Here is a 14,618-nt window from a genome sequence, read left to right as displayed (position 1 = left end):
GGAAATGAGGAGTAATTGTTAATGGGCATGAGGTTCCTTCTTCAAATGTTCTAAAATTAGATTATGGTGATGGCATCACAACTCTTGAATAATTAAAACTAATCAACTACGCAGTTTAAATGGATGAATCTTACGGTATGTGAGAAATATTTCAACAAACCTATTACAAATCTCACTAATCATAAAGATATCAACAAAACATAAAACATAAAGATACATCAGTATCTTCCTAGCACTACAGTATGTTTCCCCATCTTGTTACTCAAGACCCTCTTGGCACTTTTTCAACTTGTAATAACCTTGTAAAGCCGGTTGGTCTTCAAAAGATAAAGCAAGTCAAAGTTTCGTAATTAGAGGGAAGAAGTACTTCAACGTTCATAGGTCAGGTTTTTACTCAATAGGAAAGCATAGGTCAGAAAATATTGGTTTACAACATCTTAAAACTAACTTTTAACACATGCTTATTAAATGTTTGCATGGTGTTAATAAGCTTTATTTGTCTTTCTGAAGAATCTGAGGAGTAAGAAGAAGAAAGATGCTTACCCAGGGGTCCCACTGAAATTTTTCTTCACTATTGTTGATTATTTGGTTCTCTGGAAGCGAGATGGTAGGGAGCAAAGAGCCAGTATGTCAAGGTGGTCACCAAGTTGGAATCCAGACACATGAACCTGGATTCGTTTTCTTCCTTTGCCACTTAGTGGCTGTGTGACCTTCTGCATGTTGCTTAGCCTCTCTGTGCTTCCATTTCCTCTCTGTAAAACAGGAATTCTATCTTGATCCCATGAACAGAGGAGCCTGGTGGACTACAGTCCATGGGGTCATAAAGAGTCAGACATGACTGAAGCAACTTAGCACCCACACATCCTGATCCAGTTTTTACTTGAGGGCTGAGCCCATTGCAGTTACCTTTGTTTTTAAAAAACTTTTAATAGGCATTTATGAGCAATATATCTTGGTTACTTTGTCCTGATTTAAAAAATAGTGTTGGCATTTTCTGCAGATCAGTATCTTATTCCTGTTTCATTAGTCCTGCTTGACTTTGGTGTGTTTATTATTGAGTTACTTGTCCAAGTTCTTCCTTGAAACTCTGCTATCAATCAGGAAATAAAGAATTAAAGCATTTGATTACTGTGTATTTTGCTACTGAACAGTTGTGACTCTACTGCTGCTTAGCTAGAAAGAGTGTGGAGTCAGAATGAGGACATTGAGGTGAAGACGCTCATTCTTCTGATGTGGAGGGGACAGGGGGGGCAGTGAGGGACAGTAAGGGCAGGCAGCACTACACAAATTTCCTTTTAAAGGTCCCAGGTGGCGCCACTCACCTGCCAGTGCAGGAGATGCAAGAGACACGAGTTCGATCCCTGGGTTGGAGGATCCCTTGGAGTAGGAAATGGCAACCCACTCTAGGATTCTTGCTTGGGAAATTCTATGGACAGAGGAGCCTGGCAGGCTATAGTCCATGGGTTTGGGTTCACAAAGAATCAGACACATAATGAGCACATATACTTATGCATTCATCCCAGAAATTCTTCGGGGGTTGAGTAGGAATCTTTGTTACAATGCAAATATTTCTTGGCCATCAATAGCACATGCTGCTGCTGCTGCTAAGTCGCTTCAGTCGTGTCCGACTCTGTGCGACCCCATAGACGGCAGCCCACCACGCTCCGCCGTCCCTGGGATTCTCCAGGCAAGAATGCTGGAGTGGGTTGCCATTTCCTTCTCCAATGCATGAAAGTGAAAAGTGAAAATGAAGTCGCTCAGTCCTGTCCGACTCTTCGAGACCCCATGGACTGCACCCCACCAGGCTCCTCTGCCCATGGGATTTTCCAGGCAAGAGTACTGGAGTGGGTTGCCATTGCCTTCTCCCGTCAATAGCACATAAACGATAATAATTAACTTCAGTTGTCCTTGATATTTTACCAACTTTCAGCCATGTAAAAACTAGAACATGCAGATTTTTTAAAAAGTTTTGCCATTGTGAATCCATATTCATAATGCAGAAGGAGAAGACAAATCCTGTTTAACAGTCTGATTTATAATTTTCAGACATTTTCAGTATTCCTACTCTAGCCCTGAGTCCACATATTCTAAGACGGGGCCCCATTGCTTCAATCAGATAATCAGATTATTCTTTTCCTGAATTTTAGCTAGTAATAACTTATTGACACTAAGCATGTGTCAGACTTCCTATTAAGTACTCTCTACATACTACTTTATTAAATCCTGATAGTCTTGTGTCACCGGTAATTTTAGTATCCGTGCTTTACAGAGAGGACTCTGAGGTTTGGAGAGTTTAAGTGACTTGCTCAAGGTCATATAACCTCTAAGTCCTGGAGCTGGGATCTGACCCCAGGAAGTCAGAGTAACTTTGGGAAAGGTTGTTAGGAGAGGCAACCTTGATGTGCAGTGCTGTGGGGAACTTGGACAGAGGAAGGCGATGTGGGCGGGCCAAGGTATAGGGGGAAAGGGCCTCGAGAACACGTTCTACCGGGCTTTGCAGTCAGACCGGAGATTTGAGGTCACCTCCAGAGGGCATCCCCAAGCTCCAAAAGCTACCAGACATCTGAACAGGTGGGCAGGAGCACCAGCGTTGCCAGCTTTTCATGTTCTCCTGACTTTAACATAAACAGGGAAGAAGAAGGTCCCCTGTAACTGTGTTACTCTTAGATGCTCATTCTGAGGTCTGATTTCTTCTTTCCTTCCTTTCTCTCCCTTTCTCGCTCTGTCTCTGTCTGTCTGTCAGGAAATAGACACTGAGTTAACACCACTCACTGAGAACTATGCCTGGTTCAGGACAAAGCAGACAGAACCTCATCCTTCTGTCTAGAGGGGATACAGAGAGCAAACTTACATGAAAAGACTGAAAATTGCCACAATGATCCAAGATGCCATGAAGGAGAGGTAGGTGCCCTAGGAAAGTGGGAACTAGGGGAATCTGGTCCAGTCTGAGAGTTAAGTGAAAGTCGCTCAGTCATGTCTGACTCTTTGCAACCCCATGGACTATATACAGTCCATGGAATTCTCCAGGCCAAAATACTGGAGTGGGAAGCTTTTCCCTTCTCCAGGGGATCTTCCCAATCCAGGGATCAAACCCAGGTCTCCCGCATTGCAGGCAGATTCTTTACCAGGGGAGCCACAGGGAAGTAGGGAAGAATTACCTGAGGCGGTGACCTTTCATCAAGGACGGTCGGAGTAGGGGTTAATCGCACAAAGGTTCAGGAGGATATTTCAGGCTGGGAGCTCCTTAAGGAAAGAGCCCTGTGGGTTGGAGCATGAAGCTTCTGAGAGGAGGCTGGTGAGGCTGGATTGTGAATAGAGGGCAAATTTCCAGATCTTCTAGAACAGGAAGTAGGCAAGTTACGGCCCCCTGCCTATTTCTGTAAATATAGCTTTCTTGGAATACAGCGACATTTGTTTATCTACTGCCTGTGGCTGTATTTGGCTACAATGGCAGAGTTGAGTAGTTACAATAGAGAACGGATGGCCCAGAAAATCTAAAATATTTCCTTTCTGCTGCTTTACAGAAAAAGTTTTCAGACCTCTGATCCAGGGGGAGTTTCCAAATGAAACCAGTGCTGGGCAGACAAAAAAAAAATATCCAGTGACATAACTAGGCCTGTTATATCTATACTGGCCAGGCCAGTACCCACAAGCTTTGAGAGGAAGCCACTTTGGCTCCTGTGGCCAGAGCGGACTAGACCAGAGATCGGTCCCAGAGCAACACACATCAGTTGAACACAAGAGAGGCTGAGCAACACTGAGATGACTCAGCACAAAAGTGGGGTGAGGGGGCTTGAGGAGCTAACCAATCAGACCTTCTTTTTTGGAAATATAAGTGCCAAGTCAGCAAAATAAGGAGGGCTATTTGCACTCAGATTAACAAGGCCAACATCACTTAGAAAAGTGCCTTGGTTTCTAAATATGTAGCTCACTCCTGGTCACCCCACATCCCGGGGTGTAAACAGGAATCCACACAGTAAATACCTCTTTGACTGAAGGAAAAACCACACCTGACTCTTCCTCCTAAGGAATTTGCCTGTCTTGATCACTATAGTCTGATGCCCTGGGAATATCTTCCTCTGCCTTCTCAAGAGAAAATATTTCTGTCTTTGAATTCTATTTATTTTATTAATTTGATTGCGCTGGGTCTTACTTCTGGCACACAGGATATTTAGTTGCAACAAGTGGCATCTAGCTCCCTGACCAGGGGTTGAACCCCAACCCCTCTGCATTGGGAGCTCAGAGGCTTAGACACTGGACTATCAGAGAAGTCCCTGTGTTTGAATTTTAGACAGCAAGAAACGAGCTACTTTTCTGGCAAGGAATATGGCCAAAAGAAAGACTCCCTTATTGAAAGAGAATTTAAACACTTCAGTAGGTGGTTAGGAAAATGTAACCACAAGACTTTCTAGGGAAAGAAACTGAAATAAAAGCTAAGCACCAGAGAATCAGTAACCCACTGGCAGCTGGACAGGAGTCCTGAGTTCAAGTCCCTGCTGGGGCACCAGGGCAAGTCACTTCTTTCTTCTGGAAAATGAAGTTTCAAAGTCATTCATTCCTTCTACAAAGCTGTAGATTAATGACTGGATCAAAAGGATGGCTGAAGAGTGAATGAGGTGGAAAGTGGAAGATGATAGGCAACAGGCCCAGGTCATCTGGAACCTTGGGTTTCACTGTTCAACACCAGCTTTCACCTTGCCTGAGACAGGGAACTGTGTAAGTTTCTTGTGGCTCGTATAGCAAATTAACCACAAACAGGGGCTTAACACAAATTTATTCTGTTACAGTTCTGGAGGTCAAAAGCCCAACTTTCAGCAATCTCACTGGATGGAAATTAAAGTGTGCCTTTCTGGAGGCTGCCACAATTTGTGCTCTTGGCCCTCTCCCATCTTCAAAGTCAGCAATAGTGGACTGAGTCTTTCTCCCATCATGTCATTCTGATCTTCTGTCCCGCCTCCCTCTTCCACTTAGAAAAAAGAAACAACTTCTGTTTGGTTATTTGACTGAGCCAGGTCTTAGTTACAGCATGTGGGGTCTTAGGTTGCTGCATACAGTCTCTTAGTTGTGGCCTGTGGGATCTATTCCCTAACTAGAGATTGAACTTGGGCACCCTGCATCAGGAGTTCAGAGTCTTAGCCATGGGACCTCCAGGAAAGTTCCCTCCTTCTTCCACTTTTAAGGACTCTTATGATCATACTGGACACAACTGGATAATCCAGAATAATATCCCTCTCTTAAAGGAAGCTGAATAGCAACCTTACTTCCATCTGCAACATTCATTCCTTTTTGTTGTATAACACAACATACTGAAGGGTCCTGGGGATGAGGATGGGGACATCTTTGAGGGGGTCACTATTCTGCCCACCAAGACGACATTGGTGGTTTTGAGCACTTGAGTGAAACAATCAGACTTATGCTTTAATGCAGCCACAGGGGCGTCTGTGTTTGAACAGACATCAAGGTGGCCAGGGAAGAAAGAGACAGGCCAGTGAAGAGTCTGCTCTGAAAATCCAGGCCCAATATGGTGCTTGAACCAGGATGTTGAATTGGTAAAATTCCAAATATATTTTGAAGATAGAGCCAACAGGATTGATCAACGGACCATATGTAGATATACGCAAAAGAAAGGTATCAAGGACAACACAAAAGTTTTGGCCTGAGTACCTAGAAGGACAGAGGCACCATTAACTGAGGGCTGCCCCTCAGAAGAACCAGTAGTGGGGAATATCAGCTTAGTTTTGCTCAGTATTATGTGAAGTCATGTGGTTGAATTAGATCACCTAAGGAGTGAATATAAAAACAGAAGAGGTGAATGTGCCCTGGGACCCCATCAGTTACACTGATTCCCAACAGTAGATCTGGATCCACCAGTAGATCTCAAGGGCTTACAAACTCCACGCCTCTTGCAGCTGCAGCCTATCATCCTCCCCCACAGTTACCTTCCTCTGCTTTGCAGAGTACAGCCAAGGGTAGTGTCTCTTCTCTCAGTCTTAATGGGGCATTCTGGTATCACCGCTGCCTCTTCCCTAGCCTCTTTCTTCAAACAAGTGGTCTCAAAGTTTCAGAAAAATAGGGTAGCTCTCTCTCACCAAAAGTGAGAGAGAGAGAGGATGACATGTGAATACATTCATTCATTTAATAAATATCAGTTGAGCACTTACTATCTTCCAAGCTCTATGTTGAGGACTGGGAAACACTGTGTTGTTTATAAGACACGTTGTACAAGTGATGACCAAAAGATGTGATGAGCCTGTATCAGGATTGAGTCCCATGCGTTCTCAAAGGAGTTGGACACAACTTAGCGACTAAACAACAACAGAGACCTGAGAAATAGCCAGATAGCTTAAGGGATATATTTCTCTAAAGCAAAAGAGGTCCCGAGGTGGGACTGCAAGGTTGTATAAAGCTTCAGTATCATCAATGTTCTAACGTTCTTTCTCTTTAACTATCTTCAGTGCATTCTAAACTTCTCTACAGTTTTCTCCATATCTTGTGACATTTGCATTATTTTGTATCATTTTTATAAATGGTTAGTAGGTTACTCACAAAGCCTCCATATTCACATGCTTTGGCTTTTTCATCCTATTTGTTCCCTCACCAAGAGGAATTCAGAGTTTAATAGCAGACGTGGTTCACACCTCTGTCTGGCTGGAGAGAATGCTGGTCTTATTTGTACCCCATCTTCCAGTATTCAACTGCCTTTCCTCTTGAAATGGATACTTCCCAGGAAGGCTGGTGGGGCAGATACATTTCAATGACATCATTTGAAACTCATTAAAAGGCTGGCCAAGTACTTCTTCCTTCAAAAACATACTCAGAATCATAAACCTTGAGAGCTGGTGGGGTCAAAGGTTCTCAGACTTATGAGTTTCTGTGAACTAGCATTAATATTTTTAAAAGGTTGCTGAATTTCTATTCTTCCCTAGAATGCCATTAAAAATAATAAGCTTCTAGGAATACAGTATCACCTCCCACAATGCATAGGACATCCCTCATAACAAAGAATTTTTCAGCTCTAAATGACAATAGTGCCAAGGTTCAGAAACCCTGGGTTAGCTGCTCTTAATGAAAGGCATAAGAAGAGAAGCCCCCAACCTGGCAGACATTTGAATTGGCAGACACTGTTGAAATGTGGGAGTGGGTTGGCCAGATGGGCTATGATGAGGTCAGCTAGACAGGAAGTGGACTGGCTATCCCAGGCCTGGGCAGGGTTGAGGGACAGGGCCAATGCTTATGGACATCTTAATTTTTAAATGGAATAAGGCACATAAAATCTGTAACACTAAGCCTGACACATGGGCTTTCCTTCTGGCTCAGCAGTAAAGAAACTGCCTGTAATGCAGGAGACGCCAGTTCAATCCCTGGGCTGGGAAGATTCCCTGGAGAAGGAAATGGCAACACATTCCATCATTCTTGCCTGGCAAGTCCCAGAAAGAGAGGAGCCTGGCAGGCTACAGTCCATGGGGTGGCAGAGATTTGAACATGACTGAGCATGAGCACGAATGAACGAACTTTAGGGGACAAGTTCTGCTGGGCACCTGATCAACCCTATATAATGGACTGAGAAGATCTGAGGTTCTCAGAGATAATCTGAGGATTAAGGATGAGGTAGGAGGGCAGAAGAGGGAACAGCCTGCAAGATGGAGTCTGAGACTGAGACTCCCAGGAAAATCATCAACTTCTGTGTGGGGGAGGGAAGTGGGCGAAAAATATTTTAAGATGCTTAATGCATTAACACACAATTTGAAGGTTTTGTATCTCAGTAATGTGAAGATTACTCAGATAATTTTTCACCTCACCTCCAGCTTCTGGGATGTTTAGTACAATGTGAACGTGTTATTGGCTCAGTCCTGTCTGACTCTTTGCAACCTCATGGACTGTTGCTCACCAGGCTCTTCTGTCCATGAAACTTGCCGGGCAAGAATACTGGAGTGGGTTGACATTTCCTTCTCCAGGGGATCTTTCCTACCCAGGGATTGAACCCAGGTCTTCTGCATTGCAGGCAGATTCCTTACCCTCTGAGTCATCAGGGAAGCCTTACTGCAATGGTGCAGGAGTATTACAAAGGTTTTTGGTGGAAATTAAGGGTCTACATTTCCCATTTGCGTTGAAACAGTATAGAACTGAGACAGCAGCCCAGAAGCAGAGGCAGGAGCCAGAGGTGATTGCAGGAAAAGAGGCTGCTTGGAGCTCCCAGATATCCCTACAGGGTTCTGAACTTCCACAGGATGTGGAATATGGTTTTGAGCCTAGTTCTCTCAGCAGCCTTACATTTTCATAGTAAAGGAGTCATTCTGGTCTCATACTTGGGCATGCTGCTGCTGCTACTGTCGCTTCAGTCATGTCCGACTCTGTGTGACCCCATAGTGGCAACCTACCAGGCTCCTCCATCCTTGGGATTCTCCAGACAAGAGTACCGGAGTGGGTCACCATTGCCTTCTCTGACTTGGGCATGAGTAAGTAAGACGAGGTCAGATTGGTTCCAAAGTTCTATACCTGCTCCAGCTGGGTCAGAATTCTGTTTTCATTCTAGACTCACCCAGACTCAGGACAGTCACTGGCTTGGGGATCTTCCAGAACTAGAGAGGAGGCCTGCCCTGGCCCCTTAAGGCCATCCAGAACCTATGAGACTTTTACATATGGAGTATTCTGACCCTTAGTTCAGAAAATTAAGATCATGGCATCTGGTCCCATCACTTCATGGCAAACAGATGGGGAAACAGTGGAAACAGTGACAGACTTTATTTTTTTGGGCTTCAAAATCACTGCAGATGGTGACTGCAGCCATGGAATTAAAAGATGCTTGCTCCTTGGAAGAAAAGCATGACCAACCTAGACAGCATATTACAAAGCAGAGACATTACTTTGCTAACAAAGTCCATCTAGTCAAAGCTATGGTTTTTTTTTTCCCGCCCCTCCCCAAAGCTATGGTTTTTCCAGTAGTCAGGTACTGATGTGAGAGTTGGACTATAAAGAAACCTGAGCACCGAAGAATTGATGCTTTTGAACTGTGGTGTTGGAGATGACTCTTGAGAGTCCCTTGAACTGCAAGGAGATCCATCCAGTCCATCCTGAAGGAAATCAGTCCTGAATATTCATTGAAAGGACTGATTTTGAAGCTGAAACTTCAATACTTTGGCCACCTGATGCGAAGAACTTGACTCATTTGAAAACACCCCGATTCTAGCAAAGATTGAAGGCAGGAGAAGGGGACCACGGAGGATGAGATGGTTGGATGGCATCACAGACTCAAGGGATATGAGTTTGAGTAAATTCCAGGAGTTGGTGATGGACAGGGAGGCCTGGCATGCTGCAGTCAGTAGGGTCACAAAGGGTCCAACACGACTGAGCGACTGAACTGAACTGATCTGACCCGAGTGAGAGTAGGGGCAGATCTTTGTGTTGTCCCTGCGGTTGAGGCACAGAAGCATTTATGATGTAACCAGACGGCAGGGGGAGTAACGTTGTTGCTGGGCAACCTGGCTTCATTAACTCTATGGCTTTCCTCAAGGTGCTACCCTGTGCAAAATTTCCTGAAGTCTTTCCTCACCCCCACCCTTCCCCCTACCTCAACTCCCCCTTCCTGTGCCCCAGGGAACCAATCAGCCCCCTTCCAACTCTAGCAATCTTGCTACCCAAGTGCAGAGTAGTGACCGAAGACTTAGGGTTTAGTTTTAGACAAACCAGGCTCCATTGTGTAACCCGGCAACTTCCTTTCCCTCTGCGCCAGCGTTTGCATTTGTAAAACGGATGGTGGCTAACTAAAACTGGTGGCTAACTAAAACTGTCTCTTAAATGGGCTAAACGTGGCAATACACTCAGGGGCTTAACCCACTGCAAGAGCTTGACGGTGACTATTCATCTTCCAATCATCTGGCAAGTTCATCTCACTCCTCATTCATTCCTTGTAGCGGTTCTTTTCTGTCCTTCTGGTTTAAATCTCAAATATCTCTCTAGGTAGTAAAGTTAGTTCGCATCTGACGCCTTTTTTTGGTCTGTCCCTCCTTCCCAGGGCCCACCCTCTGCGGACGCAGAGCGTCTGTTGGTCAGACTGATGGTCGGTTACGGCAGTCTCCAAGGCAATGCAATCTTGTCCTCGGCTTGGAAAGTCTCCGGACCGCTAGCTCAGATCCTCTGCGGCGCTGCCCTGCAGGGAAAGCCGCCAGCCCATTCTCAGGGGCGCGAGTGGAAGAATCACACTGCAGCAGAGGTAATAGACAGGGACCGAGGCCAATGAAGGGGGATGGGCGCATTAGAAGATAACGGGATGACCGGGATCAAGAACACGCCGCCACGCCCTCTCCGCCCGGCCTCTTATCCTCCAGCTGGTGGCCCCGGTTATCCTCCTAGATCCGGACAGCGGCTTCCGAAGTGACAGCCACGTGGACTGCGGGGGACTAGAATGTTGGCGTGGGGGGCGGGGCTGGAAGGGCGCCCAAGAGGTGAAGAAGGACCCGCGTACGCATGCTCGGGCGCCGGCTGCCAGGCGACGCCGCCGGGAGCGAGTACGCTCCTGACGTCACGCACCGCTCGTCCATTGAGCGGCGGCCGGAGGGAGGCGCCGTTCCGCCCCCTCCCGCCCCCGCCGCCGCCACCGCCACCGCCACCACGGCTGCCGCCTCCGGGAGTGTCTGAGGGGGCGCGGGGCCGCCGCAGGCTCGGGAGCCGCAGCGCGCGGTCCGGAGCCGCGGGCCGAGGCCCAGCGTGCGGCTTGCTCCGACCCCCGCCGCCCGATGTCCTCAAGATGGAGTCGGCGGGGAGGGCGGCGTGAAGAAAGCGGCGCTGTGTGCGCTGGGGCAAGGGCCCGGGCGCCCCAGGCGGCGACGGCGGCGGCGGCGGCGGCGGGATGGGGCTGCTCCTCATGATCCTGGCGTCGGCCGTGCTGGGCTCCTTCCTCACGCTCCTCACCCAGTTCCTGCTGCTCTACCGCAAACAGCCCGAGCCGCCGCCGGACGAGGCCGCCCGCGCGGCCGACGGCTTCCGCTATATCAAGCCGGTGCCGGGCCTGTCCCTGAGAGAGTACCTTTATGGCGGCGGCGGCGGGGCTGAGGAGCCCTCTGGCGGGCCCCCCGAGGGCGGCGCGACCCCGGCCCCCGAGACCCCCGCCCCGCCGACGCGCGAGACCTGCTACTTCCTCAACGCCATCATCCTGTTCTTGTTCCGGGAGCTGCGGGACACCGCACTTGCCCGCCGCTGGGTCACCAAGAAGATCAAGGTGGAGTTCGAGGAGCTGCTGCAGACCAAGACGGCTGGGCGCCTGCTGGAGGGGCTGAGCCTGCGGGACGTGTTCCTGGGCGAGACCGTGCCCTTCATCAAGACCATCCGGCTCCTCCGGCCCGTGGCGCCCTCGGCCACCGGGGAGCCCGACGGCCCCGAGGGGGAGGCGGTGCCCCCCGCCACCACCCCCGAGGAGCTGGCCTTCGAGGCGGAGGTGGAGTACAACGGGGGCTTCCACCTGGCCATCGACGTGGACTTGGTCTTCGGCAAGTCCGCCTACCTGTTCGTCAAGCTATCGCGGGTGGTAGGGAGGCTGCGCTTCGTCCTCACCCGCGTGCCCTTCACCCACTGGTTCTTCTCCTTCGTGGAGGACCCGCGGATCGACTTCGAGGTGCGCTCCCAGTTCGAAGGGCGGCCCCTGCCCCAGCTCACCTCCTTCATCGTCAACCAGCTCAAGAAGATCATCAAGCGCAAGCACACCCTTCCGAGTTACAAGATGAGGTGAGAGGAAGGTTGCGGGGGAAGGTCGCTCGGGCTCTTGGGCCCCGTGGCTGCTGGGACCCCGAGCCTGGCAGGGCATTGCCTCCGTCGTTGGGTGGGAAGGGCAGAGACTTATACAGCCCCTGCTTTCCAGGGCTCTTCCCCACCCTGGACAGGGCCCTCGATTAAGTACCCACATTCTTTGCTTCCGAAGGGCATTAATAAGAAGCTGGAAGCCTTTACGTGTGCTCTTGGGCATCCACGGTGTTGTCAGCGCGGGTCGAAGCAGCATATTGAAAATGGAAGGGAAGTCCCTCCCTCCCCGGACGGCTCTGGGACTGTTGAGAAACTATTTCTCTAGGTGGTTGCTGCATTGAGGGCAGCTTTGCAGCATCGCCTTGGCCACATTGAGAAATTGTTCGTGGACACCAAGTACAGGCATGAGGAGTGTTCTGGGAGCCCAGAGCTGTTGTATTTTGCAACCGCAGGCCAGTTTTGCCTTGGTGCTTTGGCAACTTTCAAGGCAGAGGCAGCATCTATTGGAAAGGAATACTTTCCCACTGCAAATTGGAAACGAGTTGGGAGCCTATACATCTTGTAGTTCTCTGTACATTTTGTGCTAATGTCGTCTGGGGTAAATTCTGTAGCACAACCCCAGGCTGCCCCCTGACCTTTGAACTCTACTTGGCTGTAGGCTCCTCCCACAGTACCAGAAATTGCCCAGCAGGTAGTATTTTTAAGATAGGTTAGTGACTTTAACTTTGTAAAGCCTACCTATATCTAGCGGCTTGATTTTTATGTAGTATACTATTTTGATTAATGTACAAGGGTTTGGATTTTTATTTTTAATATCGTAGAGGTGGAAGGGGAAAAGAAATTTTGTGGGGCTGGAGTCTTCACTTTGGGAAGGCTTGGTCGGTGTTGAAGGGTCATATATGGCTATTTCTTCTAAAACAGATAGATTTTTAACTTAAAGTGTTTAACCCTTTAGGATTTTGTTCTTTACCATAAAATTATGTCAGTCTGGTATTTGCCTCACCTAGTTCCCTTTAGTGGAAGTTACATATTTCTGGATCACTAACTTGCTACCACAGTTTAAAACATCAGTGACCCAGATAATTCAGGAATGCTTTTGTTTGGGATGGAGTATTGACTTGTATTATGTGGCAGGTTTGCCTTAGTAGTTGTGTTTGTTTAGGCTAATAGCGTAGTGACAGCTTAAAACCGTCAAGTGGCAGAAATTTATAATGGAAAATTTTCCATAGATTTGCACAGGATGGTGAACTGGTCATTCACTGTCTGATTTCCTGTTCCGTGAAGTAGAACATACTTATGAAACCTACTCTTTCAGCTCTGGAATATGTGACTAAATTCTCAGTGAGTTGTAGTGTTTAAGCAGTGAGGTGTTTATAGCAGTGTGTGGCTGAGAAAGTCATGAGAGAAAGTTGTTAGAGATTTTGATATGTTTTCACAACTTCAGTTCTAATATTTTCTAAGTGGCTTTAAGATGCCAAAAACTTGGCTAAGCTGTTACTGATATTTGGGGGTTATTTGCAGGTTAACCAGCATGTAATGGGATTACATGTCATTTTGAGTTGGTTGGTTGGTTGGTTAGTTGTTTTCAGTGTTGACTTGAAATTCAGTTAAATCTGAAGGAAATTGTGATTAGCAGTTATAGAGCCATTAATAGGTTTATTTCCTTTGAAGGAACTTTTAGCGTCTGTTTAATTGAATAGCATCATCATTTAAAATATAGTCAAATTGCTTTTATTTACTGTATCCAAAAGGATTTTTAGAAAACCTAAAAATCTTGGGTGTGTTTGGGTATTATGATATTTCAGCTTTTAAACCTTAAAAGTTAAATGGTCACCTCCAAAAGTCTACACTCTTGGGCTCTATATTCCAAAGCATAGTCAGTAAGTACTGCACAGAATATATCACTCAATTTGTAAATATTTATTGTGCATCTGCTCTGTGCTTAACCATTATTCTGGGTACAAGGTTTCAATACAGTCTCAACCCTAATGGAGGTTGGAGTTTAGTGAGGATTGAATTAGCTGTACTTAGTAAGATTTAGCTAGAATGACATTGATGGGGTAACATTGAAGTAACTAGGAAGCTGATTTTAGTTTAGTAAAAGAAAATGATAGAAGTATGAGGATGGAGAGTGCTGCTTCAGAAAGTGTTGAGTTCTCTTATCTGTGTGTAGCTGTTCTGCCAGGAATATTTTAAACTACTGATGTTGTGGAGCAAATTCAAGTTTCAGCAGAGAATGAATTGAAATACATTTAAGATGTGTCACAATTCTCATAATGAGAATTAAAGTAGCTGTGGTTTCTCCTTTTTTATAGATGGGAAAGAGTGCTCAGAGTAGTTAAATAACTTGCCTAAAGTCACACAACTGTCAGATGGTGAAATCCAGCTCAGATACACCAGACTACCCTTTTTTCTTAAACTATACTGTGTTGTCCTTAAGGGATATTTAAAGTATGCCGTCAAAATAATGTATGTGGGGGGTATCCTTCCAAATTAACTGAGAACTCTTAAGAGGCATATGACTGTACAGCTTTTTTCCCCCCTTAAATTAGAAGTTTTGAGAAAGATTCCTTTTAAATTTTTTAAAATTTAAATCATAAGGTTAAATCTTTGGGTGCTACCCTGTTTAGCATTTCATTTTTAATCCAGCAGATTTTGTTTCCAAATAGAAGGTCTTGCTAGTTTATCCTTTTTATCTGCCTAATCTACTTAGTAGAGCTAAAGCAGTAAAGAAAACTATATTGAATCTTAGGGTCTCTTGACACTTGAAATTATTATAAAGGAGAAATATCTTTAACAGTTGGCCTTGTTGTCACTTCTTCCCCCTTTTCATTTGTTTTTCCATTTTCATGTTGCTAAAGTGAAAGTGTAAAGTGGCCCATCAG

At 46.4% G+C, this 14,618-nt stretch overlaps 1 protein-coding gene across 1 annotated transcript in view; it reads left to right on the top strand.

The window, feature by feature from the left end:
• Positions 1-10,559: 10,559 nt before the first annotated feature.
• Positions 10,560-14,618, top strand: part of PDZD8 (PDZ domain containing 8) — an 82,933-nt gene continuing 78,874 nt past the window's right edge. The window contains exon 1 of the mRNA XM_065923405.1: positions 10,560-11,718. Coding sequence (XP_065779477.1) covers positions 10,847-11,718 — 872 coding nt within the window. The 5' untranslated portion in view covers positions 10,560-10,846. The remainder of the gene's footprint in view (positions 11,719-14,618) is intronic.

The sequence above is a fragment of the Muntiacus reevesi genome, chromosome 2, assembly GCF_963930625.1.
Source record: "Muntiacus reevesi chromosome 2, mMunRee1.1, whole genome shotgun sequence".
Classification (NCBI taxonomy): Eukaryota; Metazoa; Chordata; class Mammalia; order Artiodactyla; family Cervidae; genus Muntiacus; species Muntiacus reevesi.
The sequence above is the reverse complement of the archived record's forward strand: the minus strand, read 5'-3'. Positions and strand labels throughout refer to the sequence as shown.